Source organism: Halichoerus grypus, chromosome 15 (assembly GCF_964656455.1).
Source record: "Halichoerus grypus chromosome 15, mHalGry1.hap1.1, whole genome shotgun sequence".
NCBI classification, from domain to species: Eukaryota; Metazoa; Chordata; class Mammalia; order Carnivora; family Phocidae; genus Halichoerus; species Halichoerus grypus.
In genome coordinates, this window is record NC_135726.1 from 13,146,915 (window position 1) to 13,164,305 (window position 17,391).

Sequence of the window (17,391 nt, forward strand, 5' to 3'; positions counted from 1 at the left end):
TCTTCATTGTCCCTAATATGGCTTACATGTGAGTGGGAAATAATGAAAAAAAAAAACAGTAGTTGGACAGAGTTCACAATTATGATATTTGGGGGGAAGAAGAGAAGGGAAAAAAAAACCAACACAGAGTTGTAATAATTTGTTTTTTAATTCAATAAGTCACTGCCATATTCAAAATATTTGTTCTCTTATTCTAGTGATAAACTCAAACAGAGATTTAAACAAGAATTAAAAAAAACCCCAAGGCTTAAGGATATAAAAAGAAGAAAAGGAACACTACGCACACATTTTTATGAGTGTTTATGGGCTTATGAAAAAAGATCTAATAAGAAACCAGGCTGCATATTTAATATACACTTTAATGTCTTGCATAAAATATTCAATAAATATTCACTGAATTTTCTCTGAATAACCAAATTTAGAGGAATATGATACCACTGAATTTGGTGCACTCTTGCCAATAAATATTTTTCCTGATTACTTTAAAAGGAAAATTTTAAGATAGAGCAATGAAAACGTAATAACTGTAGCAGGAACTCGTGTTGTATTAATTTTTTTTTTTTTAAATCTTTTTTTTTTTTAAAGATTTTTTTATTTATTTATCTGAGAGAGAGAATGGGAGACAGAGAGCATGAGAGGGGGAGGATCAGAGGGAGAAGCAGACTCCCCGCCGAGCAGGGAGCCCGATGTGGGACTCGATCCCGGGACTCCAGGATCATGACCGGAGCTGAAGGCAGTTGCTTAACCAACTGAGCCACCCAGGCGCCCCTGTATTAATTTTTATATGTCTCATGGAGCTTGTCACAGTTAGTTGACCATCCTGTAGCTGAAACCCGTATTCTACTTCAATGTCTACTTTCTGCACTAGCCCATTAAGCCAGGGTTTTGCTGTATCTTTGCTGCCACACAATGTTAAGTGCTCAAAAACTATCTGTTGGCTTGAAGTGAACTTGTACATCTCACCTCCCCTACTTGATTATAAGCTTCCTTATTCATCTCCTAGCAGAGCACTTTATCTGTGGTGGATGCTCAACAGATATTTAATATGAACAAAATATAATGGAATCCACTACCAGAAACAGTGGTCTTGAACATTCTCTTGCAAGCCTCCAGGTAACAACAGGATTCCTGGCTGACTGCCCCATCATCAGTGAGGCAGTGCCAAACGTACTCCACCTGCGCGACACCACGTCAGGACTTGGCTTTGGTTGTGTACGTCCCACGCTATGGAACAACAGCTTACTTCATACTTAGTTTCCCAGTTGGCTGTGAGGTACATCTGGGAGGGACTATTCTCACTGTTATATCCCTAGCTCTCAACACAGTGCCCGGTACATGGTAGATCTTGATAAATATTCCACTCAGCAGCCAGTATGACTATTCCAGTGAATAAATCTGACCGTGTCACTCCCCTCCCTCCCAAAAGCCCTCCAATGGCCACCCAGAACAAAACCCAAAGTCGAGAACATGCCTCCCAGTCCTGCCAAACTCATCTGGCCTCTGCCCATTTTCTCTAGATGGACCTCATGTCATTCCGGACACATTCTCTAAGGTGATCTTTCAGTTTTGTATATTCACCAAGCTCTTTCCTAATTCAGGTCCTTCACACGTGCTCTTCCCTCCGCCTATGATTCTTTGCCCCTCCCTCGTCACCAGACTAACTTCTATTTCTCCTTCAAGTCTCAATTTGAGGTCCTTGCTGAAGGAAGCCATCTCTGACCACATGTAGAAATATGGCCATGTCTCCAAGACATGTTCTCATAGCGCCTTTTATCTCTTCTTCATAGCACTGTTTAAAATTGAATCTTAAACAACTAAATTTTAATAAGTTGTTTACAGTCTATAACGTCGACCAGTCTCTTAGCTTTGACTATGTCAGGCTGGTTCACCAGATTTCCAGCACCAATTCAGTCCTCAGCTCGGGAGACGTTCTCTACGTATCTGTTTTGGATCTTACACAATTCTAGGATGGAAGTCTGTCTTGGAGTAGGTCACATCCTGTTGTGACGTGTCCCCCACCTCCTCACCATCCTGACCCCCTGCCCCGAGTGGCTGCCATTCCTAGCTTTCCCCATCCTCTGCCTCCTCCATTCATTGCTTGTCCCTAATGGCCATCTAAAGTCATGGACATTTATAGCCACATAAATTAAAGAGTGTGAATCAAACAGTTTAAGTTGATTATTCTCAGGCAGTGTTAGGTTATCTGCATAACAGCTTAACTTGCATCTCCATTTCCCCACACAAGTGTGATGGGAACGACAACAGAAGCTGCAGCATAGACTGTGGTGAGGAGACAACCGGGAAAGTGTATGTGAGGAGAACAGCTTGACGCCAGTGCCTATCAATCACTTAAGTGGTGGCTATTCTTTTTTTTTCTTTTTTCAAATTTTTATTTAAACTCTAGTTAGTTAACATACAGTGCAATATTGATTTCTGGAGAAGAATTCAGTGGTTCATCACTTATGTACAACACCCAGTGCTCATCACAAGTGCCCTCCTTAATGCCCATCATTCATCTAGCCGATTGCCCACCCATCTCCCACCATCAACCCTTAGTTTGTTCTCCGTCATTAAGAGTCTCTTATGGTTTGTTTCCCTCTCTCCTTCTTTTCCCCCTCCCATATATTCATCTGTTTTGTTTCTTAAATTCCACATGAGTGAAATCGTATGGTATTTGTCTTTCTCTGTCTGACTTATTTCGCTTAGCATAATACACTCTAGATCCATCCATGTCGCTGCAAATGGCAAGATTTCATTCTCTTTGACGGCTGAGTAATATTCCATTATATATATATATCACATTTTCCTTATCCATTCATCAGTCGGTGGACATTTGGGCTCTTCTCCATAGTTTGGCTATTGTTGATGATGCTGCTATAAACATCAGGATGCATGTACCCCTTCAAATCTGTATTTTTTATCCTTTGGGTAAATACCTAGTAGTGCAATTGCTGGATCATAGGGTAGTTCTATTGTTAAGTTTTTGAGGAACCGCCATACTGTTCTCCAGAGTGGCTGCACCAGTTTGCATTCACACCAACAGTGTAAGAGGGCTCCCCTTTCTCCGCATCCTTGCCAACATCTGTCATTTCCTGACTTGTTAATTTTAGCCATTCTGACCGGTGTGAGGTGGTATCTCTTTGTGGTTTTGATTTGTATTTCCCTGATGCCGAGTGATGTTGAATATCTTTTCATGTGTCTGTTAGCTATCTGGATGTCTTTTCTGGAAAAGTGTCTATTCACCTGTTCTGCCCATTTCTTAACTGGATTATTTGTTTTTTTGGGTGTTGAGTTTGATAATTGGATACTAACCCTTTATCAGATATGTCATTTGCAAATATCTTCTCCCACTCTGTAGGCTGCCTTTTAGTTTTGTTATTGTTTCCTTTGCTGTGCAGAAGCTTTGTATCTTGACGAAGTCCAATAGTTCATTTTTGCTTTTGTTTCCCTTGCCTCTGGCGACGTGTCTAATAAGAAATCACTACAGCCGAGGTCAAAGAGGTTACTAATGGCAGCTATTCTTACTGATTATTATAATTATCAATAATTCTACTCCAACCCTTTCTATACTGTGATGTTTATTTAATCTAGTTAGAGTAAAAGGATCAACTGAAATGCGTTTGCAGTGCGCTGGAATACCCGTTCACTTACTTTGGTCTTCTAAACCAGGAATGATGGAAGTAGAATTTCCATAGCAATTTACATTTCAGAGGAATGTAGGTTTAGATTCAGAAGTTTTAGTTGAATGTGTATTGGCCTCTGAAGCTTAAAAAACATTGGCTGGGTGTGGGTGTTAACAGGCTTCCCATTAATTTAGCTTCCAAGATGGAAATGTGAACAAGCTGACCCCTACTGCACCCACCCCTGGCAGCACGCGGCACTGACCTTCTCCAGTCGGTATATGAGCTGTTTGGTGGACAGCTGGATGAGCGGTGCTATGAACTCACAGAGGATATTCACAGTCATCATCAAGCTCTTCCCCTTTTGCGCCCCGATCATGGCATGGCACACCAGCTTTTCTTTGACTCTCTGTAGAGAAGACACATCAGCACTTTTGGAACATCCATAGCTCAGAAAACTTATTTCTCAACAATCAGCAAGCTAATTCTCAACTACCTGCCTGGAGACACCAGGGAAAAAGCACATTTTTCTGAGCAGTGCATTCCAGGGATTGCCCTCTGTCACACTATTATTAAAGTCTGACTGGTCGAATATGTCCTGGATGGATCCTGTGTTGGTTTCTAACTGCTCCTGAGGGCACAATCAATTTACATTCAGTTCAACATGTATTATGTATCAGGACTGTTAGGGACTGGACATACAGAACAGTGAGACAAGGCAGGTAAAATCCTTCCTGGGCTTATAGTTCAATGGTAGATACATGATTTCTTATAAGCTAGTCAGGAGCTATGGCTAGAAAAATTTTGTCTTTCATTCTTGAATATTTAAAAAAAACATGCTATAGAAACCAATATTTCTTTGGACCCAAAAGGCCCAGATTTTTATAAAGAACAAAGGACCTCGAGTGAAGCTTATATTGAAGAGTACTCAGGTTTTGGATGTTCATGAATTCAAGTCTCTTCTCAATTATATACTACAACAGGGAAGAACATTCCGGGAAGCTTTTAGTAAATCTTAAACTGAATTTAGAATCCCAGCTGCTCAGATTTAATGTCTTTAAAAATATGATCGGCTCTTGATAACAACATTGTAAATGTGCTCCTGCAACAGGCGGCCAGTGTCTTGAGATGACGGGCTGCGTTCTATTCATCTCTGCAGCCTCAGTGCCTAGCACAGTGCATGTCATGGGGTACATACTTAGTAAAAGTTGGCTGAATCCCTGAATAACAGAAAGAAAGAGCACATTAATTACCAGGATGGGAAATAACCTTTTGCTTTTTGTTTTTGCACTGAGGATGTATTTTGCCTGAAAATGCTCTGCAAAGAAACAATGTAAAGGAAATAAAATCTGTGACCCTAGAGGAGCTAAGGCAAGGGACAGGCTTTCCCATCTTGTCTTCAGGGAGAAAAATTTCTATCGTTTCCTATTTTGTGAGAAAGAAGTTCAGTATCACCTCCTAGTTCAGTGACACCAGCAGGAGCTCAAGCATGATCATTTCTCATCCAGAGAGTCTGCATTTGTGAGGTAGAAGAGGCTCAGGAGTAATTTAGGAAGTTTCTTTTATTTTTTTGACAGTTTCCAATTTCCATTAGGGAATAGGAATAAAGAGACAATGATTTGGAACTGCTTAAATGTTTAAAGCAGAATAGTGATGATATAAATATGAGCAAGACATCAGAGTTGCTGACAATGACTCAGCTCTTTAATTGACACATAAAAAGATGATGGTTATAAAGAGGAAGCTGTTGTGTCAGGTTGAGAGGGAAGGGACCAAGGATGTCCTAATCCCTGGATAGGAGAGGCGGCTGAGAGTGTCTCTAAAAACATCCTTTTTGAATAAATATGAAATTAATATTGCTAAGTGTTAAGAAGAGGCTTAGCTTTGGCTGAACGCTGGCTGTCCCTCTGTCAGAGACTTGCTGGCTGGTCCCTGCTGACCCTGGGGATGAGAACCTACTTGAAATGGTATTGTAAGGTTGGTAGCTGTAGAAACAAACAGAAAACTGAGCAGAGCTGAACCCTGAAGGCAATGGGTGCTGCCATGGTAACTCCGTGCTGTGTGAAAAACCATGAGAAACCACATCCTTTCTTCAGATAAATGTCAAGGGACTCTCCTAAGAAATAGAGCAAAGATTTATTTAGGAGAAAAATAGCTTCTAAATGTGCTGTCCTCTTACCCTGGGAGTAGCAGAATAGCCTTCGAGTATCACATCAATCGTCTGGTCTGGGTACAGCTCCATTCTGACGGGATGGAGCTGAAACACGGGGCCTGGAGGAGCCCTGGACTCCTGGGAGCATTGGGGTTGGGGCTGGCTCTTAGCAAGACCCTTCTTAGCCAGGCTCTTCTTGCTCAGCTTGTCCTGTGGACAGAAATCTTTGTTCATCCAGAACAACTGTTGGACCCGACGTCCTTTGTTGGTCAACTTGAAGCGGTAATAATAGGTGTCCAGGCTGGAAAAGAGGAGGCAGGGATTGAGAGGACTCAGCTTTGAGGTGTTCTCTTCAGCTCTACACCCTGGGGATTTACTCCTCTGAAAGTATTTAAAAAGTGAGTAATGAAATATATTTTTAAAAATTTAGGAAGGCTAAATCACGAGGCTACAAGGAGCCACCACAGTAATGGGACAAGGTAGTGTCTGCTCATGGAGTCCACAGACTGGAGTCCGGCACCTGGGTTTGGTCCCTAAGTTGCCATCACCAGGGAAGGGGCACAGAACACAGACATAGTATGTGCAAAAACCACTCTAATTTACGAGAAATGATTCTGAGGAGTGAATGGAAAACAAAATACCTACTGGAGGAGAGATACATTTCAACTTGTGTTGAGTAAATTTCCACTGACTGAGCAAAATATCTTGTGACGAGCTCAACTTGAAGGGTACTTGGAAGAGAAACCACACATACCCACCAAGCCCAGCCAAAGCTCAAAGGGACTGTACGATGGACCAGAACATCAGCTGTGGTCATTTTTCTCAGACTAGTGCTTTCAAAATTCTGCTATTTCATTCATTAATTCATTTGTTTGTTCATTCATCTATCCCATGAATATTTATTAAGAACCTCTTGATTGTCTGGCTCTTTGCGAGACACTGGGATTTCTAAGAACTTGGAGGTGGCTCAAACATGATTTTGTTTGGTATTTAAAAAAAAAAACTGATTTAGGGGCATCTGGGTGGCTCAGTTGGTTAAGCATCTGCCTTCAGCTCAGGTCATGATCTCAGGGTCCTGGGATCAAGCCCTACATTGGACTCCCTGCTTCTCCCTCTCCTCCCTGCTGTGCTCTCTGTTGTTATATCTGTCTCTCTCTCTCAAATAAATATATAAAATCTTAAAAAAAATAAAAATAAAATAAAATAACTGATTTATAAGCTTATTTAAATTTTTTTTCCCCCAGGGAGAAAACTCATCTCAGGACTGAGGACCGTTTTTTATTTTTAAAATTTTATCAGGCTTTGAGATTTCATCCCCTCTGTTCCTCATTAGAAATAGCATCATAAGTAAGTTGAAGCATCAGATAAATAATGAGTATTTGCCAACTGTCAGGTGTAACCATTTCTATCTAAATATGCATCCACAGAGCAAGCTTACTGGAGTAGCTTGACTTTATGGCTAAGTCCAGGCTTTAGGGAAATAATAAATAATATAAACTGTTTATAAAGTAGGCAGCATCTCTGTCACTTATACACAGTAGGTGTATCTGTCAATCCTCCCAGCAACCCAGTAATAATAAGTATATTTTCTCCCATTTTATAAAGAAATAGAAGCTCTGAAAATTTAGGGAGTTGCCCCAAAATATGCAACCAGAAGAGGCGCCATATGGGTATTTTTTCAGACCCTTACGTTCAAAAGTTTGGCCAACTGTTTCTGTAAAGGGATGAACAATAAATACTTCAGACTTGTTGGGCCATGTGGTCTGTCATGACTACTCAACTCTCCATTGTGTGAAGGGAGCCACAGAAACTGTCTGTATAGGAACGGGCACGGCCATGTGCCAATAAGACTTCATTTATAGAAGCAGGCAGTGGGCTGCACTTTGCCCACCCCTGCTTTTGACACTTCTCCTGGGGATTGCTGGCATTATGATTTTATGGTGAAAGAATAACTGCAGGGTTTGTCCAGAGGAGAAATTGGCAGCTAAAAGCTGCAGTTTGCTTCTACATTCATAGACAACTATTAGCTAACCCTCCATTTCTAGGCAAGTGTCAGAAAATCCTTTGGGGCTTTGTGACACTATTTGTAGACTAAGGAGAACATGTAATTAAGACTGGCGTGCAGTATATTGTTTTCTATAATTATATTTGAGTGCACTTAACAAGAAATTTGGAAATAGAAGCATGGTACGCAATGACAACATGCCCTAGCTTATGGCCAATAGACGGGTGGAGAGGAGCATTTTTATACCTAGCTGACACAAAAACTGTAATTGGATGCTTCTCTGAAAACAAATGAAATTCAACTATCTGACTCGCCTGTTACTTCATGCCTATTGGTTAATGTATCTTCAATCAAGTGTCATGTGTTGTAGATGGAGCAGAGGAAAGGAGGTGTGGATGGGGTTTTGGGGAGGGCTCCTAACTGACTTTTGTCAGGCACATCTTCTCTAAGTATAGTGTGTCCATCTTGGTTTCAAGGCCTGTTACACCAGAAGGCAGGAGTACCCCTCTGAGATCTGTTCACAGTATTGCAACAGGCCAAATTCAACTGGCCCCCAAGAGTCGACTAGTGGCAGCCATGTGACTCCTCTGAGGAACCGTGAATAAACCGCCATATCTATCCTCCACTGTTAGCGTTCAAACCTCATACATTTTCAGAGCTGCATTTAGACTGTTCTGCTCACAGATGTCTACCCTATACCACCTTTTATATAAATATGGAGATTCTCTAGCTTTTCAGGTGGAGACAATTGCAAACTTCTCAATTGTTGGTGCATGGGTGGGGAGACAAGCAGAGGACATAATACAAGAAAAATTACCGGCCTTGCAATAACTGATAATATACAATAAATTTTTTAACCTTCCAAGTTATACTCTATTTAGGTCACCACCAAGTTGCATCTGTATTTTCTACATTCATGGAGAGGAATTAGCAGTGCATTGGAATTAAAGAGGAGACATCATGGTTGAGATTCTAAATTTGTCACAAAGAAGCCATTGTATGTTTGAGAGAAAAATGCACTTCTAGAAGTCTCTTCTCTAGTGTGGAGGGACACAGCTTGGAGAACTCCACTATGCTGTGCCTAGGAAATGTCTTCTTGTGGCTGATGTATCCATTTGAAGGGAGAATGAAGACAGGAAGGGGGGAGGGCTGAAGACACTAATTCTATTTACTTAAAATAATTTTTCAAAGTAGAGGTGATGGTCAGCTAATGCAACATCTGTAGTATGTGTAAGAATTGGTCCAGGATGTCTCCCTACCTAAAATGTGCTCCCAAATTGAGCTCTGGAGCAAAGGGCTTATCTGAGACGATGGTGGAGCCAACTCCGGAAGCCTGGACAGGAATCCGGTAAGTGTTGCTATTTTCTATGTCCAAAATGACCGTGTCTTTGAAGGTCAGGATGTCATTCAGGTTGGCAGTCAGTGTCAGCTGAACATCGGTTTCCGGGGGAACCAGGCCTTTACTGGGTTCAATCGTCCACAGGGACTTTGTGTGTGCCTGCAACACAAGACTACAAGTTAACAGTGAAGATATTCTTGGCTTTTCATTCTGCTCATGTCAAAGCCCTCTAGACTTCAAATGGCTGGCACTGCAGAACTCCACATCAGAGACAAACTTTTTTTTTTTTTAATCAAAGCAACTGAGTGTTTGTTGGCTTTTCTTTTTTTCAAAAAGCAATCTGATTCTGAAGAGCAAACCTACAATTCCACTTTTGAATGCTCTGTGAAGATTCTTTATATCTCTTTCTCAAAATGACAGTCCAGTTCTCTAACAAGCTTATACTAATTATCTGCTCTAATCTCCAAATTCTGAGATGCTGACAGAAGGTACAACATCCTTCCTGGAATCTGTAATTTTTCAAAACAAATGTTTTTCAAGGGCAAAGTTTCTATGATGTTATAGTGAGGATGAACAGCTTTCATTAATGAACACAATACAGGAAGTTTTTATATATATTATTTCATAATAATCAATGGAATTTTGTTTGCTAAAATTTCAAACTTATTTTGAAATATATGACAGGACTGAATTATAAGTTGGAATTGATGCCCACCAATCTGTTTCCTTTAACCACTTAGACTCTTATAGCTCTCTCTTTCCTCCCTAAGGTCTTTGGCCAAATGATACCTCTCAACGAAGCCGACTCTGCCCATCACATTTTAAATTACAAACCTTCCCCCAGTAATCCTGATCCCCTTTGCCCTGTTCTATTTTTTTTCCCTTAGCACTTACCATCTTCTAACATTGTGTATAACTGATTTCTTCAACATGTTTGTTTGTTTCCTTGCACTAGCATATAAGCTCTCCATAGAAGGGATGCTTATGTTTTTTGTTCTTGTTGGTGTTCACTGATATATGTCCCCAGTACTTATAACTGGTACATAGTTATAAGTGCTTAATAAATATTTGATAAATGAATTAATGTATTACCTTTGATGTAGGAAAACTCAATTCTCAACTAAAGTAACTTATTCCAGATTTTAACAACACAAATTATTTGCTATCCCTTCCTTATATTAAGTAGAGAGGCTTTTTTTGTATCCTCCATAACACTGGTATTTGGTCCAATCCCTTGGAGCTAAATAGGATAAACTGAAGCACCCTCTTTGCTTAACAGCCCTTTGAATCCAGCATCCTAGCTTTAGAAGAAAATCTCAAATAGCACAATCAGGCTCCAAAGTAAGTTAAAAATTTGGTTAAGGTGTCAAGTCATAAAAATGTTGTAAGGATCTTATTTACTGTAAAAATATAAATTCTGCTTACTTGATGGTAATCTATCTTTTTTTTCAGGCTCCTTTTAAGATTTTCCCCTTGTATTTACTTACTTACTTATTTATTTAATTTAAATTTGATTTAGTTAACATATAGTGTACTATTAGTTTCAGGGGTAGAATTTAGTGATTCATCAGTTGCATATAACACCCAGTGCTCATTACATCAAGAGCCCTCCTTAATGCCTGTCACCCAGTTACCCCATCCCCCCACCCACTTCCCCTCCAGCAACCCTCAGTTTGTTTCCTAGAGTTAACAGTCTCTTATGGTTTGCCTCCCTCTCTGTTTTTATCTTATCTTATTTTACCTTCCCTTCCCCTATGTTCATCTGTTTTATATTTAATTGTAGGGCAGGTTCACTATAAGGTGTCTAATTAGGAGTTTATTTGCATATCCTGCTTGGAATTTGCTACTTTTCTAGAATCTGTGCTTTGATAGCTCTTTTTTTTTTTTTTTAAAGATTTTATTTATTTGACAGAGAGAGAGACAGCGAGAGAGGGAACACAAGCAGGGGGAGTGGGAGAGGGAGAAGCAGGCTTCCCGCGGAGCAGGGAGCCCGATGTGGGGCTCGATCCCAGGACCCTGGGATCATGACCTGAGCTGAAGGCAGATGCTTAATGACTGAGCCACCCAGGCGCCCCATGATATCTCTTATTTCTGAAAAAATTTCAGCTATTATCTGTTTAAATATTTTTTCTGCCTCATTCCCTTTCCCTATCCTTGTGTGTATATGGCTTTTCTATTGTGTCCTCTGTCTCTTAGACTCCCATCTGCACTTCCCATTCTTTTGCTCTTGGTGCTTCATTTTGGATTTGTTCTGAGCTATCTTCCAGTTCACTAATTCTTTCTTCAGCTGTGTGCAAGTGACTTTTAAACACACCTATTATGTTTGCTTTTACAAGTAAACGACAAAAATGTAGGTCAGAGGAGGCTGGGGTGAAGTGCTTCAGGGAAACCTAAAGAACAAGATGCTTCTCCAGAACAGAGGATATTGAAATTCTTTGATTGTGACATGATTAACTTGCAGGATCTCAGCACTCTACACACTGACATCCAGCTGGCTAAGAAGAGAAGAAAGAGGATGGAGGGTCACATACTGAAACCTTATGTACCAACCCTGGAAATGTTACACATCACTTCTGCCACTTCCGCTGTCTAGAACTCAGTCACACAGCCATGCTCAACTGCAAAGAAGGCTGAGAAATGTCATCTGGCTCCAAGTCCAAGAGTAAAAGGGAATGGGTGTGGTGAATCACTAGCTGCTTGCTGCTAAAGTCATCCTGATGGTTAAGTCTACTCCCAGATCCTTAAGGTCTTCTCCCAACTGACCTGGATCTCAGATTTTGGAAGGTGAAGAATTTACTCCATCAGAACACAGAAGTGGATGCATAACTTGGCATTTCAACTCCTATGGGAATTGCAGGCCTGGGGTTATTACCTACCTGCTGTTAGGACAAATGGAGGGGCAGCTACAAGAGAAAATAAGAAAGTTCTAGGCCAGGTCATCTCAGCTGTTGGCCCTTCTTCCCAAATTAGTGGCCCTGGAGCACTCTACATAGTTTTACTCATTTATGAGACTCAGCTTACAATTAAAACATAAATCAATGCCATTTTTGTCCCTTTTTTTATCAAAAAGCAAATGCCTTTTGGAAGAAGGTTCTGTCAATGTCATCTCTCCTGTTATAACCATTTATTTTCCTCCTCTAGCCAGTAGCACAGGTCAATCCTCTGTTCATAACGAAGATACGGTGTCACCAGCATAAGTGCTATTTCAAGTCAGGGGACATTAGTTTTCAATGGATGGGTACAATTTCTATTCTGATTCCTGCTGACACAGGTTGGCTGCCCTGGAAAGAAGATATGAAGTTGCTCTCCAGGGCTGAATTGGTGAGTTTTCTTTTTGATGAAGCTTATTAATCAATGTTTGGCATAAAACCAGGCAGCCAAGTACATCCTCGAATCCACGAACAAGGCACATTAAAATGCCAGTTGCTAAGGTACTGGACTATCCTCCCCCAAAGTCAAGCTTTAAACTGCTCTAACACCCTGTGTCTCTTTGCTATTTGACTTTTAGGGATGTCCTTTGCTGCTAGGAAGGACTTGGCATATATGATATTTTCTGTTATTAGACTGCAGATCTGATGAAGAAGGAATGGATGAATGATAATCATCATAGCTATGGAGGACATTCCACAACCTTTCAAAACTCCAACACAGTAAGACAACAACTGATGGAAATAGGTTAGGAAGGAGGGCTCTGAAGGAAAAGGGATGTGGGTTTGAGTCCCAGCTGCAAAGCTTTCGAACTGTTGGATCTTGGGCGTGTTACTTGACCACGCCCAGGCTCAGCGTTCCCATTTGGAGCTGGTGACACCAGCTGCACCTTCCGCGCAGATTGTGGTGATGCTTCTCGTGAGGTAATGCATGTGAAACTCAGAGCAGCATCTGACAAATAGTAAGTCCTCACAAATGACAGCCACTGTCATCATTTCATCAAAATATGAAATGTCCCACATGACACATAATCATGGGCTCAACAGTATTTTTTTAAGATTTTAAAAAATTTATTTGTCAGAGAGAGAGAGAGAGAGCACACAAGCAGGGGGGAGCGGCAGGCAGAGGGAGAAGCAGGCTCCCTGCTGAGCAAGGAACCCAACGTAGGACTCGATCCCAGGACTGTGGGATCATGACCTGAGCTGAAGGCAGACGCTTAACAGACTGAGCCACCCAGCTGTCCCTAGGCTCAACAATATTTGCTAAAAATAATAGATTACAAAACTGAGAAAACAAAGAGGGATGCTAAGAAAGCCTATAACAGACACTACCCTTTACAGAAGAGAAGCAGCTTGTAAGGATTTGTGATAGACAGAATTATAAGGTGGCTCCCAAGATGTCCCTCTCCTAGTGTATAGGTATCTTCTCCCAGTTATTTAATCAAACATGAATCTAGGTGCTACTGTGAAGGGATTTTGCAGATGGAATTAAGGTCCTACATCCATTGATTTTAAGGTGGGGAGATTATCCTTAGTGGATCAGATGAGCCCTTAGAAGGGATTGGGCTCACTCTGGAAGACAGTATGGAGGTTCCTCAAAAAGTTAAAAATAGAACTACCCTACAACCCAGCAACTGTACTATTAGGTATTTATCCAAAGGATACAAACATAGTGATTTGAAGGGGCACATGCACCCCAATGTTTATAGCAACAATGTCCACAATAGCCAAATTATGGAAAGAGTCCAGATGTCCATCGACAGATGAATGAATAAAGATGTGGTACACACACACACACACACACACACACACACACGGAATACTACTCAGCCATCAAAAAGAATGAAATCTTGCCATTTGCAATGACGTGGAGGGAACTAGAGGGCTAAGTGAAATAAGTCAGTCAGAGAAAGACAAATATCATATGATTTCATTCATATGTGGAATTTAAGAAACAAAACAGATGAAAATAGGGGAAGGGAAGGAAAAATAAGATGAAAACAGAGAGGGAGACAAACCATAAGAGACTCCTAACTATAGGAAACAAACTGAAGGTTGCTGGAGGGGAAGTGGGTAGGGGGATGGGGTAACTGGGTGATGGGCATTAAGGAGGGCCCTTGATGTAATGAACACTGGGTGTTATATGCAACTGATGAATCACTAAATTACCTCTGAAACAAAACAAAACAAAACAAAAACCAAACAAAGGTGGGGAGATTATCCTTAGTGGATCAGATGAGCCCTTACGGTTTCACATATTTGTTCCCAAAATGATAAAAATGGGCTTTCCTAAGCCTTCCATCCAAACTTCAGCAAAACAGGTGCCTTTGTTTTTTTCTGTGAATTGGGAGTGAAAAGGCTGAGTCCTTAGAGCAGCCCATGAACAACACATATGAAAGGTTAGTACATGCATGTGCACAGGACTGTGAAAGATGGAAAGATGGTAATCATCTGCAATTCAGAATTCCATGCCTGCTGGTGATGAGTGTGACACCCTGAGGTGTCACGTGTCTGAAGATAACATCTGCTTTTTATTTTATAATAGTGTATCAGTGCACTTAGGCAGCGCTCAGCTCCCAAGGTAATACAGTCAGAGCTTTTAGAAGTTTCATCATGGTGTATTTAATATTTGCCACAAAAGACAGAAGTGAATGCTATTGTTTGCACATGTCATTTCAACAATAAATGAGAGTGAATATACTCAGGCAGACCTCCTCTTCCATAGTGCTAATGACCATGGAGCTTGAAGAAAATGCTGTGTACTTTCTTCAAAATGACTTGTTTGCCAGTTGAAATCTGTAAGAATTTCCTTCCATGGAACAAGAAGACACAAATAACAACAGGAACCAATGTGCAGAGCTAGGGATTTCTTTGGATTAATACTATTATCTCAGCAGACGATCAATTCTTTGTGGAACAAGAACAATGAACAGTCACCGAGGCCTTTCTCCTTTTCGTCTGCTAAATATGGTATCTCAACTCATTTGATTATCTTTCCTGAAGTGAGTCACTTTATTACTTAAAAGAATTAACTGAGAATTAGGAGATGAAGTACGAAAGAAATGGTGCCGGAGCTTTACAAGGGAGGCAGTGGAGGGGAATGTTTAAAAGAGTGGGCTTTGAAGTCACATGACTTGGTGGTCAACTGTGGACTCTACCCTTTGTAGCCAGGTGATCCAGGATTAATTTTAAAATCGATTTCAGTTTCCTCATCTGTTAAATGTGCTGCTTGAAGATGAAATAAAACAGGAGCCAAGCATCTAGCACTTTGTCTACCACAGAGTAAGTGCTCAATAAATGGTGGGTATTATTAACGTTATCTATCAAAACTTTACATCCAGTTCCTCTTCCTGCTTGTGCCCTCCCCAGTCTACATTAGTGACACGGTTCTTTTTCACAGGGCTGATCCTGCTCCTCTCCTGCTGAAGATACTGGAAGGCTCTCCACGGTCTGGACCAATGGTGTTGAATCCTTTATCCCCTTTGAGAATGCTATGGAACCCCACCACAGAAAATGTACACACACACACACACCCAAACTTGACATGTGATTTCCAGGGTTCATGGTGGATATTTGCCACTTTTTCTGTTTGCAACATGGCAGCCTGTAATCAAGACTGGTATACCTTTGGTCTGGAGAATCCATTCCAAATTCTTCAGAAGAGGACCCCAACGCACTTTTCTAGGCTTCCTTTCTAGGCACTGTCAATTTCCAAAATGCACCCTTGGCTTTGGCCCTACCAGCTCACTCACCCCTCCCAAGTGTACTGTACATCATCACTGCACTTAACTATGCTACTCTGTGGGATCGTACACCCCATTTCCCTGTCTTCCTCCTCCTTATCCTGCAAGTCTCCATTCAAATGTTTTATGTATGAACATTTTAAGTTTTATAGAAGAATTAATCACCTCCTCCCCTGTGGTGACATATCATAACACAGTGTGCTGTAATACTGTATCGGTTGTGTATTCATTTCTTTTTCTGAGATTGTAAACCCTTCGAAGAAAGAGACCATTCTGTGTGCTTTTATGCCTCTCACTTCAGTTAGCACAGTACCAGGAATGGGGAAGGTGTTCAAAAAATATTTTTTTTGTCAATAAATATATGAAAATATTCAGCCTTACCAGTAAGCCAAAGAAACACTAACAATACAACATTTTTTTTTCATCTGCCAGATTTGGCAAAAACAAACCAAATGCTGGCAAGGGTCTGAGAAAGGGTGACATTCTTCAACACTGCTGGGGGTAGGATGTAAATTGGTATAAATTTTCTGGGAGAAAATTTCCTAAGATATATTAAGCCTTTTAGTTATGTTCATGTCATATGACCCGGCAAATGCATTTCTAGAAGTCTAGTCTAGGAAACGGTGAGGAATGTGATCAGCAATTAGGACATGAGCACTGTTTACGGTGGTGAAAAATTGGAAGCAATCTATTAGTAGGGGATTAATTAAATCAACTGTGGTGGAGCCAAGTGAGGCAATAAAATCAGTCACTGAAATGATCTGAACAGGAATGTTCCTTAATGATTCATACTGAAAGTGACTACACTTCATTGTTGAGTGAAAACAGCTGGTAATGAAGTCGAATTATCCCATGAGAGGGGGTAGAAATACACAAACACACACACACAGTGACGGTTCAGAAGATATACACCGAAAATTTAACAGTGGTTATATGTTTGGTGGCATTGTGAGTGGTTTTTTTCTTCCTCCATTTGTTCTACAAGGATAATGTCAATTGCATTATAAGAAGACGTGCACTTATATTTATTGAAGAAAGAACTCGTCCTAAAAGGATATGGGCACTCTCTTTAGAGCCCATGTAATTTTAACTTTGTTTGCTCTCTTGCTTCTATTTCATTCCTGGCTTCTTTCTTTCTTAGAAGTTTTTCTTTGTAAATAAATAATACAGGTACACAATGTAAAACTCAAATGAGTATAAGGGTAAAGAGTCTCTCTCTCTCTCTTCTGTCTGTTGATAGCCACTAGCTGCCATCCCGGGAGGCCGCCACTCTTGGCAGTTTGCTGCGTATCTTTCCAAAGATTCTTTATGACTTAAAAAAAAAAGCCCCTTTTTCCACAACCTCTCCAACATTTGTTGTTTCTTTCCCTGTCCATTTTGGCCATTCTAACTGGTGTAAGGTGGTATCTCAATGTGGTTTTGATTTGAATTTCCCTGATGGCTAATGATGATAAACATTTTTTCATGTGTCTGTTAGCCATTTGTATGTCTTCTTCAGAGAAGTGTCTTTTCATATCTTCTGCCCACTTTTTGACTTGATTATTTGTTTTTTGGGTGTTGAGTTTGAGAAGTTCTTCTTTTTTTTTTTTTTAAGATTTTATTTAT

At 40.6% G+C, this 17,391-nt stretch overlaps 1 protein-coding gene across 1 annotated transcript in view; it reads right to left on the reverse strand.

Annotated features, from left to right (window-relative positions):
- HYDIN (HYDIN axonemal central pair apparatus protein) overlaps window positions 1-17,391 on the reverse strand; it is a 363,815-nt gene that overhangs the window by 154,847 nt on the left and 191,577 nt on the right. Inside the window, exons 19-21 of the mRNA XM_078062394.1 lie at window positions 9,037-9,275; window positions 5,800-6,073; window positions 3,886-4,029 (exon numbers count right to left, since the gene is read on the reverse strand). Of these exons, the coding sequence (XP_077918520.1) occupies window positions 3,886-4,029; window positions 5,800-6,073; window positions 9,037-9,275 (657 nt within the window). The remainder of the gene's footprint in view (window positions 1-3,885; window positions 4,030-5,799; window positions 6,074-9,036; window positions 9,276-17,391) is intronic.